The 23,310-nt window shown below is 44.8% G+C and overlaps 1 protein-coding gene across 3 annotated transcripts; it reads right to left on the reverse strand.

The window, feature by feature from the left end:
• Positions 1-1,961: 1,961 nt before the first annotated feature.
• Positions 1,962-22,216, reverse strand: slc7a14a (solute carrier family 7 member 14a). 3 transcript variants are annotated; one of them, XM_035169160.2, is made up of 10 exons: positions 22,120-22,216; positions 11,117-11,673; positions 10,524-10,760; positions 8,502-8,719; positions 8,237-8,383; positions 5,720-5,928; positions 5,466-5,613; positions 4,551-5,046; positions 4,219-4,455; positions 1,962-3,300 (listed from the first exon to the last, which is right to left on the reverse strand). In XM_035169160.2, exons 2-10 carry the CDS (start codon positions 11,421-11,423, stop codon positions 3,002-3,004), a joined length of 2,298 nt encoding a protein of 765 aa, XP_035025051.1. In that variant the 5' UTR covers positions 11,424-11,673; positions 22,120-22,216; the 3' UTR covers positions 1,962-3,001. The 3 variants fall into 3 exon arrangements, with proteins under 3 accessions (XP_035025051.1, XP_035025053.1, XP_035025050.1); XM_035169162.2 differs by lacking the exon at positions 22,120-22,216 and adding an exon at positions 21,821-21,886; XM_035169159.2 differs by lacking the exon at positions 22,120-22,216 and adding an exon at positions 21,578-21,882.
• Positions 22,217-23,310: the final 1,094 nt, after the last annotated feature.

Below are 23,310 nucleotides of genomic sequence, written 5' to 3' on the forward strand. Positions count from 1 at the left end.
CTGAAACTGTCGATATTGGGCGATTCTGCAAAACCTCCAATTCCTACAATATCCATAATTTTGGAGAAATTTAGGAAAAGATTGTAGTTATATATACAATAAGCTACAGTCATGGTTGGTGTTTGACCGGCACCTCACCTTTACACTATGTTCCACTGTGGACACACCACTCTGCTGTGTGAAGCTGCAGAATCATCCAACACGACAGCCACTAAGTCCTCAGGGCTGGTTTTTCATTTTTTCATTTCACCGGACGACACTAACTCTGACCTATTCATACAGGAAGGATGATTATTCTTTTTTTTAGATGAGTGTGAGTGGAGCAGAGGTAGGGCGGGGGGTTCTGCGTGGCATCCTTTGATTTTAGTGCATTAGACAAGTAAGGCTTCCCCGGAAGGGACAGATGCAGCAACAGGGGGCACGAGGAGAACAAGGAGGACAATCAGGGCAGGCAGCAGCAGTAGAGTCGACGTGCCCCCCCACCCTCGACTTAATAACATCACGGTACGCTATTTGGTGTGTGCTAGAATCCCGTACGGTGCCGTGAGTGCATACATTCTTCACAGGGAATCAAACCTCTAACCTTGGCAGCATTAGCTTACGTGTCCCACACAGTGAGCTGTACAGGACCATGATCTGATTTGATTTTCCCCAACACCTCAGGGTGCAGCGACAGCGCAGGTCTAACGTGTAAAGTTGTACGTCAACGTTAGCTACATGCATGAGAAACTGAAGTGGTGGCCACAAAAAGGGAGGTGCAGTCCGACCACTGTGGGCTTAGAGGGTTCGAGCAGAGCCAGAGGGAGGAGGAGAAATCCGAAGACGGATAGCAAACACCCTGAGGTGAAACGGTAGCTAATAGATGGACAGGCGGCGGAGGGATCGCTGCCTCGAGTCGTGACTGGAAACCGATCTCGTGCTTGTGACGTGCAGTGATAACTCCCTGCTGACATTGCCTGATGGATGTCAAGGGGGGGGTGAGGTGGCAAGTAAATGAAGGAAGAGTTGAGCCGGAAGAGCGAAGGAGTGATGGAAGCATAAAAAACATGTAGACGGGGGAAGTGGAGTGAAAAGAGTGATGACCAGGAGAGGAGGAGGAAGGGGGAGGGATGGAGGAGGAGGAATTAAATTTCAGTTCAGTCAATATGAAAGTAAAATCCAACTTATTCAGAACACATTCCTTTTCCACCACAGAGTGTGAGGCCAGCTGGAAGAGAGAACTTTCAATATTATGAGAACAACGTCCAGATTTTAGATTAGGTACAAATGTGGAGCATCTTGTTAAGTTTTACTTTGTAAAGATTTTACAAATAGCAAAGTACTTAATCCTTTGGCTCATCTGAAAAAGGTTTTTTTCTTTATTCTCGTTAAATTACAACTTTATTTTTGTAATATCACAACTTTCTTATCACGACTTTATTCCAGCAAAACTTTGACTTTTTCCCGTAATATTGCGGCGAATATTTCTTTAAATCTCAAGATTTATTTTTCTTCAATTTGGCTCAAATACTCCGGTGTACTACTCAGTAAAGTACTGTAAGGAAATTACTGTTGCAGGGAGGGTGGTTGAAACTTATGTTTCACTTCATAACAGTTTCTTATTTTAAAATATACATTTACTTTTTTGAGTAAAATATAAATCTGTGCTGAGATATAATTTGCCTTTCTCCTCCAAATGTCCTGACCGCCATCCCCTCTGCTTCTAGCGTGGCTAATTTTGTTTTTCTTTTCTAACAGCTATGAAGGAAATTGCTTTTCTGAACTGACGGAACTCAAAATTAATTCCTTAATTCCGGTAAACAGCGAGGGCTGCATCGGCCGAGAGACACAGAACATATGACGTTCATCACAACAAAACATGCACATTAGGATTCAACCTGTTCTCTCTCTGTGTGTGTTACAGCCTCTCCTCCTCTCCTCCTCTCCTCCTCTCCTCCTCTCCTCCTGCTAGCTGCACAAGTGGGATCTTGCACCACGAGTTGCTTTGTTGCGAGTGGATTGATTTTGAAAAGAATCTGAAGAACACGCTTTATATTGACACATACGGACATGAGAGAGTCGATGTAAAAGTGGAGTCTGATTGCACATTCACACTCGCACGTGCATGACGCAAAATCAAAGTAGAAAACAGACTCACATACACCGACAGTAGATGAAGGCACTATTGCAAGCAAAGTCCAAAAGTACTATTTGTCACAAAAAAACATCGACACCCTTTTTCCCAATGCACTCCAGAGTCCCTTGGGCTAGATGGTGGGGGGTCAGGGGAAACATTAAAAGATGCACAGAATGATTATTTTTGAGTTTTGGGGCATTTGAGAGTGTGTGAGGCTGTCCTGTCCTGTCCTGTCCTGTCCTGTCCTGTCCTGTCCGTTGGAAGTAAACCAAGCACAAGAAAGTCCAACCTGGATGCAGGAAATAGCTTGGGCTTGGCATTCTGTCTAACTTTCCTGCCCGTCTATGTTGGAACAGGAAGAGAGGCCCTGATTCATCTGCCTCTCGCTCATCACCTTCTTCTCTCCTGTATCCCATGAACTCAACAGATATCAACAGTGATTGCTCCGCACACCGTGTTTCATGGTTCACGGTGCAGTGAACCACATTGAGTTCTATCTCTCGCTGTGTCCGCACTTTTTTCTGTCTGGCCTTTCTCCTTGTGTGGGATGTGGACTCCGCTAAGTGAATAACAAGTGACTGTGATAAGACACTCACGACCTTGACATCCACATTTTCTTGTGTGAGCAGGGGAACCGAGCGCGGGGGAGTTGCGGTGAAAGGAAAAGCCATTCCACTGCCGGGAAACAATCTAGCCCAAGGGTAGGACATAAACATATACACACACACACACATACACACATGCAGGCATGCGCGCACACACACACACACACACACACACACAAACAACCATCCATGCACTCACACACTGCTGTTCCCCTTCCCTTCCCTTCCCCTAGGCAGCAGACAAGGCAGTACATTCAGGGTTAACACAGAGTCAGTCCCTTCAGAAATCCATGGGATCCTCCTCGGCGAGGCCGTGATTGGCCACGGTCCTGCCACCACCTTTAGGTGCGATCTCTTCACCTTCAGGTTTTGCCTGGGGGGGCTTAGCGCGCCCCGACCCCCCCTCAGACGCACCCCAGCTGTCAGTGGTGGGTGGGTAGAAATCGTCATCGAAGCCGCAGAAGCCTTCGTCCACGCCATGGTCGTAGCGCTGGTAGGTGGAGGCGTGCACCTCGTTCTCCCTGGCCGTTTTCTCCAGAGTGCTGTTCCACATGCCGTAGCCAAAGTAGATGAGTACACCTGAGAGGACACAGATTTGTTACGAGTGGACTGATTGATTGATTGATCAATACACAAACACTTAGCTAGAGTATCAACTAGGTTTAGAAATCTCTGGGGCACATCTCGAGAAAGTTAAGGGCCCATGGTAGAGTCAAATTCAGAGCGATTTGGACATGCAATATGTTCAATATGAATAACAGATTGAAGAATAGTGCTGTGCGGCTGGTTGACTGAAGTTTTTGAACATTGCGAGTTCACAACAATTGCAAAAACAAAGGATTCTCCCAGTTCTTTTTGTATAATTTTAAATGCTCAAATGCAACATTAAAAAACAGAAACACTCAACTTAAAAACAATCTATCACAATCTGAGTCACCCACACACACACACACACACACACACACACACACACACACACACACACACACACACACACACACACACACACACACACACACACACACACACACACACACCCACGCACACATCAAGAACAATGCACTGATATGAACAAAAACAGATCCCGTCTGCACCAGATCTGACTTTAAAGTCAAAAAACAACAACAGCGACAAGTTGAACCTCATGTACACGCATGACACACACAAGCACAGACACACACACACACACACACACACAAATACAGATGCACAGATAAGATATAACACAGACAGGAAATAAAAGTGAAATGAGTCTTCTTGTTCTTCCATTAAGAAAACAAACATAGCGGGTAAGTGAGACACTGGTTTTACTGGCTCACTGAGCCCCGGAGGAATGAGTCACTGTCCAGAGTAATGAAAGTTATCACTCCATTGTTTAAGATCAACTGAGGTGAGTCATTGTTTATATGGGCAGTCCCCATCTGTCGCTGGAAATGATGGGAACCTGGGAGCGACACACACATGACTTCAACGCACGTATGTGAATCTGTTACTTACCCACAAAGCACCAGATTGAGAATCGTATCCAGGTGATGGCGGACAGTTTGAGCATGAGGTAAATGTTGACCAGCATGGCTGAAACAGGGACGAAGGGCACACAGGGCGCCATGTAGGGCAGCCGCTTTGGGTTCTCCGGTTGCTGGAGGATGATGATGACGAGCAGGGCAAGCACGATGATGAAAACGATTAACAGCACCAAAGCCCACCAGCGACCCTCTCCGATAAAGCTCGCTCCTGGAGGGAGAGAAGCCCGGGAAAAAATAAAGATTACATTTATAGTTACATTTAACTATTAAATTCAAATGCTAATAATGATAGTGTGCTCTCACCAAATATTATGAAGGTGCAAAAAGCGAAGATGAAGATGAAGAGCAGCAGCACACACATGGTGACAGTTTTCCCAGTGGCTGGAGTTGGTCTGTCCATCTTTCCCGGGAGGCCCAATCGGATCCTCAAGGTGTAGTAGCGTGGTCCAATCAGCTTCTTTAAACGCCGGGTCACCCCGCCCTCTGATTCCTCTGCCTCGATGCCGGTGGTCATATCCACCGTGCCGTAGTTGGGGTGACTGGCGGTGTAGGCGGTCTTGTCTGGTTTGCCTATCAACATCTCGTTGTCACCCAGCGACGGCAGGTTCTTGGCTCCGCAGGTGTTGGTGGACGTGCCCCCGTACTCGTCGGCCTCGCTGGTCGGCGAACAGGCGTCTTTCTCGCACTCGGCCAGGACGCCTTCCTTCCTCTTGCTGTTCTGCTCCTCGGAGAGGAAGTTCACGAAGCCGTGGATGTCGCCCTCGGGTTGGTAACGTAGGAGAAGTACGCAGAGGCTCACCTGCAACCGAGGGGGGGGGACACGAGGTTAAACACTTAAATGCTTCCGATCGTATGTTCGCTCTAATCCAATCACATTCCTGCAAGAGCAAAAAGGAGCCTTTTTAAGAAGTTGGATGAAAAACGCATGACGTCAATGCTTGTAACGGCGGCTCCCTCCATTACCAAAACCCCATGTATATATATATATTAATCCCTTCACTTTGTGTATGTTTACAGCTGTCACATCATTCTGTGTAATTCATGTGTTGCAGGGATTAGTTGTAAGAATCCTCAGGACTATTCCGAGGAAATCATGCCATGTGAACATCGGCCTCCCTGTGAGTCCTCGGGTTGTAAAGCAGCGAGAATAAATCTCTGTAACACAGCGAGCTAAGAATATTGAGCCAGCAGCAAGGGTCTTCATTATCCACCGCTCACCAGGGTATAGGCCAGCAGGGTTCCTATGGACATCATCTCTATGAGGTCTCTGAGGCTGACCAGGAGCGACAGCAGGGCGGCCAGGAAGCCCGACACCACGCAGGCAACCGCAGGGGTCTCTGTGAAGGAAGACACGTTTGCCAGGAACCTAAACAGACACACACACACACAAAGATGAGTCGATTAAGACACAGTCATCTTTAAGATTGATATGAAAAGCGAAGAGCACTAAAACAATTGCGTTAAACACTGACTTAAACAGCAAGCCGTCCCCCGCCATGGCGTAGATGACCCTGGGCATGGGGAACAGGGACCCGAGCAAGGAGACGGTGAGTCCGGCTATGGAGCCGACCGCTACGATATACTTGGCAAACATGCAGCCGTGCACGGCGAACATTTCCATGAGCGGGGCGTCCGCATCAATCTCGTTGTACGGTACCATCAGAGTCAGGATCACAGAGACCTGGACGGAAGAGAATGAAATACAATCACAGAGGTGGTTAGTTATGGGAATTTACGGCTTTCAATTGTGAAAAGAAAGTGTCTCTGCATTCATCAAGAAATATCGCAAAATTATTTTATTTATATAGCGTCTCTAAAAAACACGTTTTACAAAGTGATTTGCCAGACGAAGCAATGAGATGTAAATAAAAGCAAGTAGATGACGGGGTCGTGTAAATGCAGTAATTACATCTAAAAAGAATCGGAAGAATAAAAAGAAGATGGCTTCAATAGCGATAAAACGTAAAAGGTACATGAAGGCAAATCTGTAAAAATGGGTTTTAAGAAGTTATTTGAAAGAAGTCACTGAATCCGCAGGCCTCCTCTCTTCAGGCAGGTCGACCCAAACCGAGGGGCCGCCTGCGGATCTAAAGCTGCTTTAAGTCCTTTAAGTGCTCATAAAAAAATGGAAATTTGAACATGAACGAATCCATAACAACTGCCAGAGAGTAACTTTGCTGATGAAGACCATATGAAAGTCTCAGTGACAGTGAATGCTCTAATCGCACAAACATTCAAACACTGAATAAGTGTTGATTCTCGATACCTCGCTTTGCAAAGCATCACTTCACATGCAAGATGTAAATTTGTCATGCTTCTCTCTCACTTTATGTGTGTGTGTGCGCGCGTGTGTGTGTGTGTGTGTGTGTGTGTGTGTGTGTGTGTGTGTGTGTGTGTGTGTGCGTGCGTGTGTGTGTGTGTTCCTGATTCTCATGGCTGACGTGTGAAATCATGCAGGGCCATCTGTCACAGATACTGTGCTGCAAAGAGAGGGATTTGCTTGAACAGATTACAGGAAAGCACAGGAATAATAATAAAAAGACCAACGCTCGCAGAGAGGAAGACGCAGAGCTCGGTTTGTCCTCGCAGCCAGGGGCCCTTTGACCCTTCGTCCAATCCAGGCACAGGCTGGTTGACGGTGTGATGTGGACCAGTTGAAGGGGGTGAGACTAATCTGGGTGGAATCCTGGTTAAATGTCTTTGTTTAGAGGGTAAAGCTAATCCCAAATGTGTGAAAAATATTCTGGATCTTCATCTCCGCGACTTTAATGATCAAGATGGGAGCAGAAACGCTCAAAAGTTAAATCCATCAAATAAAGATTCTGAGAAGCTGAGAGAGGGCTGAAGTGGAGGATCAGATCCGACTGAGACACAGAGAGAATGTGAAAGACAAGGTTTTCAAAGAGTAGTTGAGTTCTAAGGTCGACGCACTCTATTTCCCTCCAGGCGGTACCGAAAAATTCTCCCTCCTGATAGGCCGATGTTTCGCGGTAGCCATAGCAACAACCATCCAGCACAAACGTGTGAAAGTCAGAAATGTGGCCGGCTGTGCGAGCCGAATACGTAAAGATCACAGATGAGATGCACACAGCCGGAGTGCAGGGGGGGGTAGTGTATCGATGTTTGATCTTTTCCACCTCTCTCTCAGCTTTGGGATGACTCCACCAAGTCTGTGCTCACAAGTTAAAGCTGAAGGTGTGAAGAAGAAAGAATGATACATAACAAAAGCAGCAGTAGCTCTTTTATATGTCAGCGTGAAACAGAAGTAGAAAGAAATATGTAAACCGAAATCACTGAATTCTATTCTATTCTCGCAACTTTCTTTTTCTTAAATTACTCATTTAAAATGGTCAGAAAATAAAACTAAACCCACAATTGATCTTATTTGTGATAAAGAAATGGAATCTTCAGATTTAAGAGTCAAACCAATGACTCCACCTCAGTTACAGAATATGCCTCATCCAACCAGAGCAGTTTCAGTCTACGTGTTTTTTTCCAGACTCATATGAGGTCACCAATCAATCAATAATCAATTGATCTTGTAGAAAAACTTTAAAGACATTTCCTCAAGGTGTTCTTGAGATATCGTGTTCACAAGTACAGGAGGTCATGTGACCTTGACCTTTGACCACCACAATCGAATCAGATCTTCCTCAATTCAAAGTGAATGTTTGTACCAAATTTTAAGAATCTCCCTCAGGGTGTTCTTGAGATATTGTGTTCATATTGTGAAAATGTAGTTTGTGTGGTCACAGCAACCATGACCTTTGAGCTTTGATCCCCAAACTCTAATCAGTTCATCTCGGAGTTCACTTGAACATTTCTATCGAATTTGAAGAAATTCCCTCAGGGCGTTCTTGAGATATCTTGTTCACAATTACAGGATGGACGAAGAACCCGGAAACAAAATGCCGCCGGCCACTGGCTAGAAAATAAACTATGCATTGTTTGTATTTCTGGATGTGCACATGTTTATCAGTGTAACTTACAGAGACGTAGGCGGTGAGGCAGGTGATGAGCGAGGCAGTGATGGCGTAGGGGATGGAGGTGTTGGGACTCTTGGCCTCCTCTCCTGTCGTCGCGATGATGTCAAATCCGATGAAGGCATAGAAACACGTGGCTGCCCCCTGCATCACCTGACACACAGAGGAACCAGGAGGAACAACAGTTTATTATCCTTCCTCACATCTGCGTGTCGTGCTTTCATTTTGCATTTGCGTTGGTCTGCGTGTGCGTTTGTCTGCGTGCGCATACCCCCGACCAGCCAAAGGGCAGGAATCTGCCGTCGTCCCAGTTCTCGCCGCTGACAAAGAACAGCCCGGCGATCATCATGAACACCCACACGATGAGGTTGATGACGTTCAGCACGTTGTTGAAGCCCACAGAGTTCTTCACTCCCAAAGCCACAATCACCGTCACCACCAACGCTATGACCAGCGCCAGCAGGTCGGGGTACGACTGCTCCCCTTTACCTGGAGAGGAACCACACAGACAAAGGATGTCTCTTTGGTTGAAGGTAAAGATCAAACTGCTCACAAACATAAACCCATATACATTAGAATGTCCATTGACCAGGGTTGGTATAAAAAATGTATCTTCATAACTTGTTTTGTCTATTTTAAATTTAATAAAATAACAAATAATGACCGATGCAATAACCAGGAGTCCGAGGTAAAATCAGCACATAGATTTTCTTTTCCGACCAACACTCTAAAACCCCCAAAATAAAAGAGCAGCAGATCTTAAAATATGAAAGGTTGACCAGCAAATATTTAGCATTTTTGCATAATACACTATCTCAACAGTTATTAGAACTGTTGTCAAAGTAATTTTCTGTCTGAAACTTTGGAACCAGCAAGTTTAAGCTGTTTATTCTTTGGATTTTCAAGCTCAAGTTGGTTATTTAAAGCTCCAACTCTAAAAAGTACTGTCACCCAGCATGGGATCATAAGAGTGAGCCCAGTTGATGTGGGGTGTGGAGTTGTTTTATTATTTTAAGCAGGAAGAGGAAACTTTCCATAATGTTGTGGAGCAGCTGGCCTTGCTGCTCGTCATGTGACCAGCACCACTCCTTTGTCAGTGTCCGGCAGGAAGAGACTATCAGGACAGTGTCATCACTGTTCCACACACGTCAGCGTTAGTATTCCACCACATATAGAGAGCAGTCCGAGTCATGGGGCCGTTTATGACATGGAAAACTGGAAATCCAAGATGTTACTTTCCAAAACAAGACGATTTCCAAGATAATCAGTGAAACATCACTCAGATTCTCCCTGGAGAAAAATCCAGTCTGGGTTGAGAGGTTTTCCAGATGGTGCCACTCAAAGAGAGAAGCCCACTGGAGTAGCAGTTGACAACGTAATCCATGACTCGAAGTGACATTTCTCCAAAAATGTACTGAGTGACAGCAAAGATATGGTTTATTTAATCTGCTCCTCTGGGTCAACACATCGCTGTAACTGTCATTCAACCCCTGCACGAGAATTCAGGTTCGCGTCACTGCAGCAGAACAACTTCAGCTACAGGAGCAGAGCTGACGCTGACCTTCTTGTGAAGAGTCAGGAGGAAAGAGTGTAATATATTTGTAGAGGACACTTGTCTGTTCGTTTCTGATAAACCGAGCTGCTGAGCTGTAGATTTTAAATGGGGAGTAAAAGCCTCAAGTTAATATTCTAGTTCAATAAAACCAAATAAAAATGTGCTCTGTCTTTGTTATTTACAAAAAATGCTGACTTTATATTATGTAACATCATTAGTTTTTTAAAGGAGACATTATGCTCATATTCAGGTTCATAATTTTAAATAGTGTTATTGCTTGAAAGGTTAATATGCTCTAATATTCACAAACACATCACTTTCTCAGACTACATTGCTGCAGCTCCTCTTTTCAGCCTCTGTCTGAAACGCTTGGATTTAGCTCCTGTCTCTTTTAAGGCCCTCCTCATGATAAAGCCCAGTTTCCTCTGATTGGCCGCTTCCACTCTCCTATTAACTGGCTTTGTTAGGAGGCGTGTCAACTAGCTGGGGGTGCATTATGCAAATGCAAGACTTCGTACAAACGTGATATCGCGGAAAGAAATATCGAAAAGGCATGTCTCCTTTTTACGGACTCTATATCACCAACTCCAAAATCCAAATCTTGAACTTTATCTAAGTTTAACATTCATCCAAACCCTGAAGCCTAAACGTATAATAACTCAAAATCAGAAGCTGTAAAACAAACAACAAACTAAATCTTTCTCTCTCGCTACAGTTGCACAGCCGTGTTCCACTCACCCAATCCATTGAGCGTCCCAATGTGAGTAATCATGAAGTTGCTGATGCTGTGGTTGGCCAGCGAGTCGGCCATGCTGCTGAGAGCCGACGCCCCCGCCGCCGTGCCGATCAGATACTCCAGAATCAGGTTCCAGCCGATGAAAAACGCCACGCACTCGCCCACGGTCACGTAGCTGTATGTGTAGGCCGAACCTGTGGTCTTAGGCACGCGCACGCCAAACTCTGCATAACACACTCCTGTGGGACCGTGAGGGGGAGGCACACACACACATGCAGACACACACAAACACACACACACACACACACACACACACACAGTGATTTGAGTTTATCATCTTCCAAGTGAAGGCTGAGTTGAAGGTATTGATAGGAGCATTAATGTAGTACTAAGATATCCCTTGAGTGCCTCTCATTTTATAGCTTTGCCCGTGCGATGTCTTCGACCTTGTGATAATCGCATAGTTATTAAAAGGTCTTTCACATGCATCATATCAGTGTAATTGTGATATGACGGTAACATCTATACTGCGGAATATAAAATGCCAGAAGGTAGTAGACGTCAGTACATGAATGCGTGCGTATCTCAGTCCCACCTGACAGAATGGAGGCCACAGCGGCGATAATGAAAGACACGATGACCCCCGGGCCGGCCATCTCCTTGGCGACCAGCCCCGAGACCACGTACATCCCCGTCCCGACACAGCTGCCCACGCCCAGCGACACCAGGTCCACCGTGGACAGCACCCGGGCCAGTTTGGTTCCGTGGGCGCTGGTGCCCGATGTGCCTGAATCCAACATGGACTCCACCGGTTTGGTCCTCAGCACGCGGGACGTAAAGGTTTTCCATTGCGAGCCCCACTGTACCCTGCGGGGGTCCAGCTTCACCATCAGACCGCTCATACTGGGAGCTAAAGGTCAAGGGTCACAGTCAATGGGAAGAATTGGAAAAGGAAGAGTAGGAAGATGCGGAGTCCTTGATGCTTCTCCTTTAGCTCCTTCACAGTTTTCCTTGAGCCAACAGTTGCGTAGAGCGCAGACGAAGAATAATTATTCCCAGTCCAGGTGACGGAAGAAGTTTTCTGCTACCTCTCTCTCCTGTTCAGTCAGATGCCATCGCAGGTCTTCTCCACATGGCGAGGGGGAGAGTTACCTGGAAGAAAAAGGACGGGAGGACTTATTTCTGCAGCATTTCACAGCACATTGCCTTCTGTCGTTTGTCTGAGATAATGCTTTTTTTTTTCCCACTGCACACACCAGGACACAGGAGCCAACCGGTGGGGAGGTGTTACACATTCTTCCGCAAATGAAGTGTACCTGAATGGGGAAGCAGCTAATTAGCTGTCCTCTCCCTGTGGCCGTGTTGCTATGGTAGCCGGGCTCAAGAGGGATGGCAGTGGAGTCATGTGTAATCATGTAGAGTCAAATTTATTCTCTTAATGTTTAAATGAACTGTAGTTGCAAGTTTCTTTGCCTTGGACGATTGTATACGCAATGAAAATATAATAAAACAAAGATTACTAGGTAATTTGTCTACAACAAAAAATATACATTGCAACCAAAAATATATCTGGTAATTTATTTTTCTACTGAGGCAAACCTGATTCAACAGATTCCAAACCCAACCCTACCTTATCCTATCTCTAACCCTAACTCGTAATATACCAAGTAATTAGCATTTAGTGCAAGTTTCCTTGAATATACATAAATATATTATTTGCCTATCAACTATTTTGTATTAAATTTTAAATTACTGACTTCTAATACAAACAAAGCAAAACATATGTTACGATGCATGATTACTTATTTGACTCCGGGTCCCCCCCCCGCGACCCTTAAAGGTTTAGAGCTGTAGATCATGGATGGATGGGAATTACCCCAGAGTGTGTGAAAGAAGGAGATGTACTTACAGAAAAATGCATCATTAATAATAATAAAATGAGATATCAGCTCAACTCATTGACTCTTTTCTGTCTGTTTATCTTACTGTTGAGTGCATTTTGGAGATAATGTGAACGTTTTTTATCGTTTATTGCTGCGTCTATCTAAATAAAGGATGTGAACTATTATTCCCCAAACAGTATCTAATCACACTGTAACAATACAGAAGACCATTAAAATGATTCCACATTATAATAAAATATGAGTCTGAATATGAAAGTAAGCAATCAGTGAAACAATTTAAGGACAATTATGTGTTGTGTTTTGCAAATAATAGAATATTGTCAATCGCCACAGTCTTCATACATTTCCAAAGCTTTTCAGCCCACATCTCCCCCCTCTTCTCTCTCTCTTAGCAGCAGCAACTTACACTCAGCAATCATCCACTAACAACAACATCTGTAAGCTACTGAACAAACATACACTTGCGTCGCCTCTCAGCTATAATATGAGACGCTCAAATAATGACTGCAATTACCCGGCTGGTTCACCAGAATATAGGCCAGGGCTGCTCCAGTCACTGCACTTACTGTACTTAGAGTACGAGGTAATGGTAGCACTGTTCACTTTTCCATACAATGAGTTAACCTAATTTATTATTTTATCATTTCATTGCAGAGCTAATGGTTTGGCAAATTCACAAGAGGAAACAATTCAAAATACTAGTCCATTAAATTTCCAAATCAACTTGTGATAGCAGATAATCGAAATTGAATTCAACTGTGATTATTGCTAAAGTTACTCCAAAGCGTGCTACTGTGTAATTAAGAGGCAAAACCTATATTATAACACCAGGTTCTCTCATGTTTTAGGCTAAAAGGATATTAAATTACGGTGGATATTTAGCTGTAAACTCCACTGATGTCAGTTGACTATTGATTGCAGAGAACAGAGATATCCAGATGATCCCAAAAATGAAATGTCTGTAAAATTACTTTTGCAACTAATGAAATAAACATGTGCTCAGTTAGACAATGGTACATTTACACAAATCTAATCATAATCTGCGAAACTCAGGAACACAAAACACCCACACACACAGATGTTTTGAAACATCTGTTACATTTCTATATTCTCTGGTCGGCTTCATTGACAGCGATCACCACCTGCCCTGTGGTGAGTGCACACTATGTGAACAGTGGCAGAGCAGCAGAGCAGAGACGCACAAAGCTCGGTGGCAGCAGGTGTTCCATCTGCTCTGGGCTGGAAAACTGACTTCAGTTTACTACCAGTACTTCTCAGGATAAAGGTTTGTCTGAGAGAACTTAACCTTCCTGGAAACTGAGTTGATGTGAAACAGATATGTGTTCACAACTTATATCAACAGCAGTACAGTTGTTGTTTTTTCTCTTGTAACGAAAACATGAACCGAACTTTATTCATAAACAAGTGTTGTAATGCACAAACAATATATGTAATAATAAATACAACATAAATAATACAAAAATAAGGCTATATATATATTTATACACCTACACCTGCATACCCAAAATCAAATATAAACAAATTTGCATTGTTATTTATAGCAAAAAGAGTGGAAGACAAACTAAGGAGCAATACAGGTGACACTGCTGTTCTCCTTCATACTGAGCAAAAACTGCAGTGATGTGATGTTAGCTACTGAATAATTTAATAGAGTGTGGGCACAGGCAGTAACTTTTACATGTAGTTAAACTTCTAGCCATAGAATTTATTTGCTTTCTCCTTTTCATGGAGAGCCATTGGAAATGGATAACGTTAAGTATGTGAGCAAAAACAGCAGGAACAAATAAAAACACAGGTGTGAGTCAGAGACAGAGAAACTGCTGCTGTCTCCCAGTGTGTAACTAATACGCTGCTGTTGTCTTTACAGCGGCATTGTTCTGCACAGACGAGCAGTGTAATGGAATTTCAAACAAGCCTCTTCAATATTACAGCACAAAACAAACACGCGCTATCTGCTGCTGTTTAGAAATCAATAGCTGAATTCTGTCAGGACACCCATCCTCGTGTCTAATCAGCTGTGACTAATCCCGTCTCTGCGTCCGCCCCTGCCCATGTCTGAATTACTGGTTGAATAACCTGATTGAGCTCTCGTTGGCTCTCCACTAAGAGCCACATTGGCCTAATAAAGCTGAGAGCACTTCTGATTCCTTCAAAACCAGCCTGGCAACCGGCCGACATCACATGGCCGTATAGTCCCCGCAAAAAAAGAAAAAAGACAAACCTGGCAAGTGGCCCTGGCCCTGTTCTCATAGCCTATATGGAAAGAGCAGGAAAGAGCCAACTCATCACCATCTAGTAGAATCCCTGAGTCAGGGAGATTTGTCAAACGTTGAGTATTTATTTAATTTCCTCTTTTTTCTCTCCGTCTCCTCAGCTCAGGCAATGACTCTGCATTAATCTCACTGAAGTTTTGGCTGCTTTTGAGGAAAAATGTAATAAAAAGTGTATCAGTCTGTCTGTTAGGTTCCATCTGTTAGTTCACCATCCCAACAACCACTGGGTAAGTAGGTAGACAGGTAGGTAGGTAGGTAGGTAGGCAGACAGGTAGACAGGTAGGTAGGTAGACAGGTAGGTAGACAGGTAGACAGGTAGGCAGGTAGGCAGGCAGGCAGGCAGGCAGGTAGGCAGGTAGGCAGAGTGCAGACAGGTAGACAGGCAGGCAGGCAGGCAGGCAGACAGGCAGACAGGCAGGTAGGCAGGTGGCAGGCAGGCAGGCAGGCAGGCAGGCAGGTGAGGCAGGCAGGCAGGCAGGCAGGCAGGCAGGCAGGCGGGCAGGTAGGCAGGCAGGCAGGCAGGCAGGTAGGTAGGCAGGCAGGCAGGCTGGGGTGGGGGGCAGGCAGGCAGGCAGGCAGGCAGGCAGGCAGGCAGGCAGGCAGGCAGGCAGGCAGGCAGGCAGGCAGGCAGGAGGGGGGGAGGTGGGAGGGTGGGCAGGGCAGGTAGGCAGGTAGGTAGGTAGGTAGGTAGGTAGGTAGGTAGGTAGGTGGGTGGGTAAGTAGGCAAGCCTTTAACAGACTGGTGCTTAGAGCACCATGCACTTCAAGAACTGATCACTTGAACACAACAATGCTTTACTATCGAACCATCCAAACACCACACCCTGCTGAGCAGTCTCACAGATATCAGCAGTAATTGGAAGGTTATAAAATCGAGATATTGAGCAATAAATGAATTTTCTTTGGCTTGACTTGACTTTGGCGACTGTCTGGCTGAATCAGTGTCTTGCCTGGCTGGCCACAGTCTCCCTATCTGACCGGCCTAATAAATCTGATTCCTCGTTTGACACAAAAGAGAAATTACTGGCTGCCAGGATGAGTCCGTCTCTCATCAGTCACACTTCAACTATCCCCGTCCGTCGGAATTGTCCAGAGATGGATTTTTAAATAAGACCCGTAATGCTCCCTTCGGTTTCACTGAGCTGGCTGCACGACCGGCTCAATAATTTTCCGATAGATTCTTTGTCTGATTTGATGATGTGTAACTATCAATCTCCGAGCTCTAATTGACCAGCCCAGTGTCTTGGTCGTGCACAGAGGACGCAGCATGGAGTCATGTGCCGGAAAAGAACACTGTGCTTCCCAATAATTCAGTCAAACTTCCCCCATGTGCCCCTGAATTGGTTTAGTGAACTAACCAGAGAGCCATGATGTAATAAGAGGCTCTGTGGAGAGCAGAAGAGAAAAGTACACTTATTTTACAGAGATCCAAAGACAATATTTAAATAAATGTTTATTGTACATGGACATTATCAGAACTGTGATTTTGGGAGAAAAACTGATCCCGTTGTGTTCTGAGCCCCTTTGAGATTTTATTCCTCTGTGACATTGGAAATCTTAATCCAGCCGTGTCTGTCTGCCTCACATGCACTAATTTAATTTTCTTCTTATCTATATGACTGCTAATCCGCTGTTTATTCAGGCACACGGAGGCTCACAACAAATTTCAGTTTTTCCTCGTTGAAAGAGACCACAGGGGTGAATGGATGCAGCCATCTGGCAGCGAGTAAACAAACATGTTGTAAACCTATGACCAAAGTTTCTTTAACCTTTGAACCAATGACAGGTTGTACGTCTATCTAGGTAGTTATAGTCCAGCCTGAGATGTTACTCTGGGATCACCAGGCAGTTCACCCATTTATTTCAATAGAACAAGGTTAGCACCGTCATCTCCCAGCAGAGGTGCTCGGTTTGATTCTGTCTGCGTGGGTTCTCTACTTCCTGACAAACATCCAATTGGTTAGGTTAATGTGAGTGTGAATGGTTGTTTGTGTCTATATGTTGACCCCAACTCTCGGCCAATTGGCTCCAGCTCCCCGAAGCTGCAGTAAAGATAATAGATGGATGGATAAATGGAACATGAGTCATATGGTCAAAGCAAACCAAATGTGCTACATAGCGTAAAAGAATAATACACGAAATACTATCCAGCCCTCTGTCATTCAGAACCATTTGGAGTAATGTCTCACTGACAAACACTATTGCACCAGGTAATAGAGAAATGTGAAAACAAACAGGGACGTCCCTGAGCTTGTTGGCTCTTCACTCAGTTACTGACTGGCTCGTTTTCTGGTGTCCTGGTGGGTCTGACTCATTTCAGGGTTTTGACCATGAAGCTCCAACATGTTGATCTGTAAGAAACGAGTGAAGAGACATCAAAGTAAAGTGCATCATCCCCTGGCTGTCAAAAGTTTTCCAAGGTGCAAACTGTTGGCTCTGACTCCGGGGCACAGATACATTCTGCATGACCGGCCTGTCAGCGAGCCCCGTTCACTCACAGTTTGGCCTGTCGCAGCCCCATCTATCTTCGGCCTAATGCAGCTCGGTGGGAGCCTGCAGCCTGCGGCACAATGGATCTGGCTCCAGACTGCCAGATAAATAAAAACAGCCGTGTCACTCCCACTTGCTCGTTGGCTAAGCAGCCATATCGATGACATCTCTGTCTGTGTGGCCTCAAGCTCCAAACACAACAGGGTCATTTCACACAGGCAGGAGCTAAACCCGGCTGTAAACTAGCTTGATGTCTGAACCTCAAACTGGAGATAAGTGAAGACACAGCTTAAAACCTGGCTCTAAAACTGTCTCAGCGATTCTGGCTCCGGACTGTTAGCAACACTCAGACATATTGGATAATGGAGAAAGGGGAAATTGCCACAACACATTCCCCCCCCCCCCACAGTATTTTCTCTATTGATCCGATTTGCTTCCCTGCACTTGTTGTGGCCACTATTGTCGAATCTGTAGAGAATTTTCTAAATAGCATCCCTTCGTTAGAAAAGGGCCGGCAGCTCAGGAACAGCAGATTTGAGTTTCCATCACTGGTTGGCGGAGGAATACATAATTCTTTTTCTCTGTGTCTTCTCAGAGGCCAGCGTTGAAGGTCTTTACCATGGCAACCAAATGAATTCCCTGGACTAGAGTTTGTCCAACATCGGAAACAAGAACCAACACATTTTTTGGTCCAACAACAACTTTGACTTCAAGATTAGCATAGTGAGCAGCAACATGATTCACCAGGCCTCGAGTGTGTGTGTTTTATTTCTCTCCTACTGTGTGAAAGGTGCCAGAGGTCGTTTGAAGAGGACATTTCTTCATCTCCTGTTGAATTAATGTGGGATTAATGCAGTTTCTCAATGTAGAAATATTCCTCAGTGTGATATTCAATAACGCTTCGACTGACATAGATAAAAGAAGCCATATCCTGTGTTTAAAGCACTTACACTTTATTCTTTTGTTTGCTTGCGTCTGTAAAGCTGCTGACAGACGCTGCTGCACTGAACTCTGGACGATCTCCTGAAATTATGGGAGGAGCTGTACGTGAGAACGCAAATGTCTGGGTCGGCCGCTGGGGACGTTTTTTCCTGCCAGCACCCTGTAAGATTCCTGTCAAGAGGATTCACAGCGAGCAGGAGGGACGTGTTGATGATGAGAATACCCAGACCCCACCCCTCGCCTGAGAGCTCCAGGGATTTTCCTGTCGAGTCTGACCCAGACTTTTTCCCGAATTCATGTCTGAAAAAGGCTTATTCCAGACAGTGATTATAACTTCTAGACACTGCAGGTGTTTACTGCTGCATTGACAAAAGTAATGTGTCATGCTAAAAGGTTCACGTCTGGTGGGTTTATGTAATTATCATAATAATTAGGACGATCTTTAAAGTTTATTTTTCTTTGATAGCGCACGGCTACATCCCTTTGGAGGAGGTGAAGATGCAAATACCGGGTTTGTTTACCTCGAACTCTGATCGCTCTCTTCATTAAGGACAAGTCCCAACACTGAACTAATGAGGACTATTACAGAGGACATGTGGGGCAAAGCTTCAGAGAGACGCTATTTTTCATATTAGAACTGTGCTGTCTATTTGCATAAAGATTGACTGTCAATATAAAGCCTGTGTTTGCTATTTGAATATATTCTTATAAACAATGGAAACCTATGACTTTTAAAACCTAGAACAAATAATGTAGTTGTTGGCAAATACACCAATAAGCACAGACTTTTCTTACATACAGCTGAAAATAATAACAGGCATTATCCTACAATCTATAATAACCTGACTCGAGGAAAGATCATTTTCTGTGGCTTCGATACAGCAGCTTTAACTGAGGCAGCTATTGGCTGCATCAGTCACTGAATATCAGTGTAACAAGTTGAAGATGAATGTATTATAGGTACAGGGACGCAAACACAAACACACAGATCATATTACATTGTAATGATCGTGATCAAGGCTGCCACCTCCCACACACTGTCCCTCCATCTCTTTCTGTCTGTCTCCCTCGGTTTTCTCTCGCTATTGTGCCTGTTGAACCAACAGCCAGAGGTGTGTGTGTGAGAGAGAGTGTGTGTGTGTGTGTGTGTGTGTGTGTGTGTGTGTGTGTGTGTGTGTGTGCTACTGACAGAGACAAAGGAAAGGATAAAACGTGTGTGTGTGTGTGGCTTTGATTATTTTAGCCTTTATGCGCAAGCAGGTTCACTGACGTCAGTGCCGAGCAGCATCTGATGGAAAAAGGGTGGTGGAGGCCAGACAGCCATTCATAAATATAAAGGTGTGCGTGTGCGTGTGTGTGATGCATGAGTCACACTTAACTAATGACATCACTAAATGTAAAGTATTAAAAACTAAAGGTAAAATCCCTCAAAACCAACGCATTTCTCTCTAGTGTCTATCTGGTGTCGTTTGTAAACACACACACACACACACACACACACACACACACACACACACACACACACACACACATTATTTTTAGCTAATTTTACAAATACTTTAGATCGATATTTGAAATTCTAACAAACTTTATTCAAATAGCACCTTCCTTAACAAAGTAACAATGTGCTTTACAGGTAACAAATTGAAGACACACAGTAGTAAACTGTTGAAAACTTGGGCAGGACTAGAGAGTCGGATGAAGATAAATACGAACGTGTGCTTTCAATTCATTCAGTTAGATTTATATGTTGAAAAAGATGTAATCAGCCTTCTATAGCAGCCGCAGGTTCGATTCCGGCTTGCGGCCCTTAGCTGTGTGGCACCCCCGCTCTCTCTCTCTCTCCCTTTCAGGCTTCAACTATCCTATCAAATAAAGGCAGAAATGCCCCAAAAGACTGTTTTCCTCAGCCATGCCCCCATAGCTTCGGGGTAGGACACCAACCATGCATTTCCTGGTCTGAATCCAACCTCTGTGCCTCGTGTCCCGTCATCTCTCCACTTCCACTGCTGCATTAAAAATCTTTTTTTAAAAAGATTGCAATAAGATAATCAACCACTCTGACAAAAAAACATAAAAAGAACTAACAATGTTATGGTCGTGCAGTTTGTGCCCGTGCACTGCCACAGCTGAAGTGTCCTGGCGCTCCAGTGGCGTGGCCCTGCATGTGACTCTGTGTGAGACCTGCATGTCTTGGGGCCTGTGTGAGTCTGTGTGTGACGAAAATGCAGGAAGACAAGCTGCAGTTGCTAAATTGGTCAGTTACGTAATCTCCTGGTTACTTCTTGTTATTGTTTCACGGTTCCCATCTTCATCGTCATCTGAATCATCAATCATCAATTTGACTTATGATGAAAATCTGTGAGTGTGTGGTTTTGCTATTTTGTACGAGAGGAGTTTGATTCATCTCTTTGTAACAGCCGCCCATATATTTTCAAATATCAAGCAGCATTCATATCCATGTGTCCATGAAGTGTACTTATGTCCATTTTAAAGTTTCCCAATGGATGAGAGAAAAGCAAACCTATCAACAATCCTATGTTTACACATTTCTGTGTGCTGAACATACAATTTTCCAACAATAACCCACTATTAACAAACGCAAACACACCCTCCATCTAAAGGCGACTGGATTACACCTGAACGGGCACATTTCCGTGCCGCTGCCCTTTTATAGTGAGTAATAGGCACCTGTTGAGCGCTGACAGGCCCATCAAGCTCCAGCGTATTAGCCACAAATCTGCTGATGACTGTTTTCAGCACCACGGACAGCACGTCGTCGCAGCCCAGTACGAGGGGATGAGAGAAAGGAAAAAGAAAAAGAGGGACGAGACCTTATAGCAGATAAAGAGATAGAAAAGGGGGGAAAGAGAAGGGGGAGAGCGAGAGAGAGAAAGAGAGATGTGGCCATGTCATTAGGGATTAGCCCAGTTCCACAGCTTGAGGCTTTCAGTGTGTGAGTGCTCTCACATAGACACACAAAGCAACACAGTACAATACTCAGAGATAGATGGATAGATGGATAGATGGATAGATAGATAGATGGATAGATAGATGGATAGATAGATAGATAGATAGATAGATAGATAGATAGATAGATAGATAGATAGATAGATAGATAGATAGATAGATAGATAGATAGATAGATAGATAGATAGACAGAACGTCAGTCAGACAGACAGACAGACAGACAGACAGACAGATAGATAGATAGATAGATAGATAGATAGATAGATAGATAGATAGATAGATAGATAGATAGATAGATAGATAGACAGACAGAGAAGATAGATAGATAGACAGATAGACAGATAGATAGATAGATAGATAGATAGATAGATAGATAGATAGATAGATAGATGTTATTTATTGCACATTATACCACTTTAGAGTAGTATAAGGAGTGACAACAGCAAAGAAACTCACCACGGCATCTTTGTTTGTCTCTGACTCTGACCATATAGGCTAAGAAACAACCACATGCTCCCACCTGCAAGAAAGAAAGTCCCACTTCGTCAAACGTCCCACCCTCTTTCTGTCGGATCCCTTCTGGCTCCCACTTCCCCCTCGACCCACCAAACGCACCCTGCTGCTGCAGCTCCTGTCCGGTGGGAGAAGCGACACACCGCCCTAAACTCTCTCCACCCTTCTCTCGAGCAAAACACTCACACCGTCAAGGTGGATGAACCGTTCCCAGACATCTGCGCGCAGTCTCCAACCATCGCTCCTGCCAGGACGCACGGGTTATGCGCCACAGCTCGTGGAGGGGAGGGGGCGGGTGGGGAACAAAAAAACACAAAGGAAGACAACACACACACACACACACACACACACAAAAGGGAGGAGGTGGGGAGGATGAGGAGCGACGGGGGTGGGGGAGTTATCGAGGGCAAGGAGTGTGGATGGGTGATCCGCGACGACGAGAGGAGGGTGACAGGGAGGGAAACAAAGTGGTGGAAAACACTCACTGTGTCGCGGCCGGATTAAAGGATGCCCATGTCGGAGGATGCTGCAGTTCGGTCGCCAGCATCAGCAGCAGCAGCAGCAGCAGCAGCAGCATCTCCGGGAGAGGGAGGGAGGGAGGGAGAGAGGGAGGGAGGGAGAGGCTGATGATGTAAAATGCTTTAAATCATTCAGGAGCCCGCTGCACGACATGTGACCGCCGATACAGTGTATTATTCATCCCGCTTGTTTCCTGGTCGTCCTGCTCCACCTGCCTGGATGAGCTGCATGACCGGACGTCATTGTTCCATTTCCACTGACCCAAAGGATTGTTACCCCAACAGTTTAGGGCTTTTATTTAGTGGATTGCTATTCATATGTCATGGCTTTTATAGCTTAATGTGTAGTCCACATTATTGGTCCACCAAAAAAATCACAAATCGTCTGCTCTTAATCTATCATCCAGATCCGGGTCGTGGTGAAATTAGGTTAATAAAGTAGACCAGACCAACCTTTTCCAGCTCCTCCTATAGGGAAGCCTGGGGCGTTCCCATGCAGGCCAGATGAGATGTAATCTCTCCAGCATGTTCTGGGTTTATACCTCAGGGCCTCCTGCCGTTTACGTGACTGCTAAATGGAAGGTGAGGCGTCCTACTAGGAAGCGAGGGTCGCCTCAACTGACTCCTCACTTCCTGTTTCTACCACTTGCATGATGATGTGGATCCGTAAGCTTCGTCATCACCGTGAGCAATCGATCTCACACGCCAATATGTTGGGGCAGAACGAGACTCCATCTTCCATTCGCCGTAAACTATTTACAGTCTGACAAGTTTCTTTTATCACCCGAGTCAAACACAAACAGTTTGTAGGTGTTTCAGGTCCAAAGGACATTTTGGCTAGTCTCTATTACAACAGCCATCTGCATATGAATGCAAGTAAATGAAAAAACAATATCCGAAACATGTCAGTCAATGGTCTCCACCTCTTCTGCTCCACATGGACTGTTTACCTGCAGGCAAACTAAGCCTGTATGCTGCAGCATGATTGGTCGTAGTAGAAACGGATATCAGAAAGCGTCTGACCTCACAATCTTGTCCCTCATCTGCAGATTCTGTATTTTCACATGCGAGATTCTATTGAGATTAACGAGCATCAAGACAAACCAATTTAAATAAAAGAGTCGAGAGCTTGTTTAGAGGAATAAAATCCTACATTTT

This window comes from Hippoglossus stenolepis, chromosome 10, assembly GCF_022539355.2.
Source record: "Hippoglossus stenolepis isolate QCI-W04-F060 chromosome 10, HSTE1.2, whole genome shotgun sequence".
NCBI lineage: Eukaryota > Metazoa > Chordata > Actinopteri > Pleuronectiformes > Pleuronectidae > Hippoglossus > Hippoglossus stenolepis.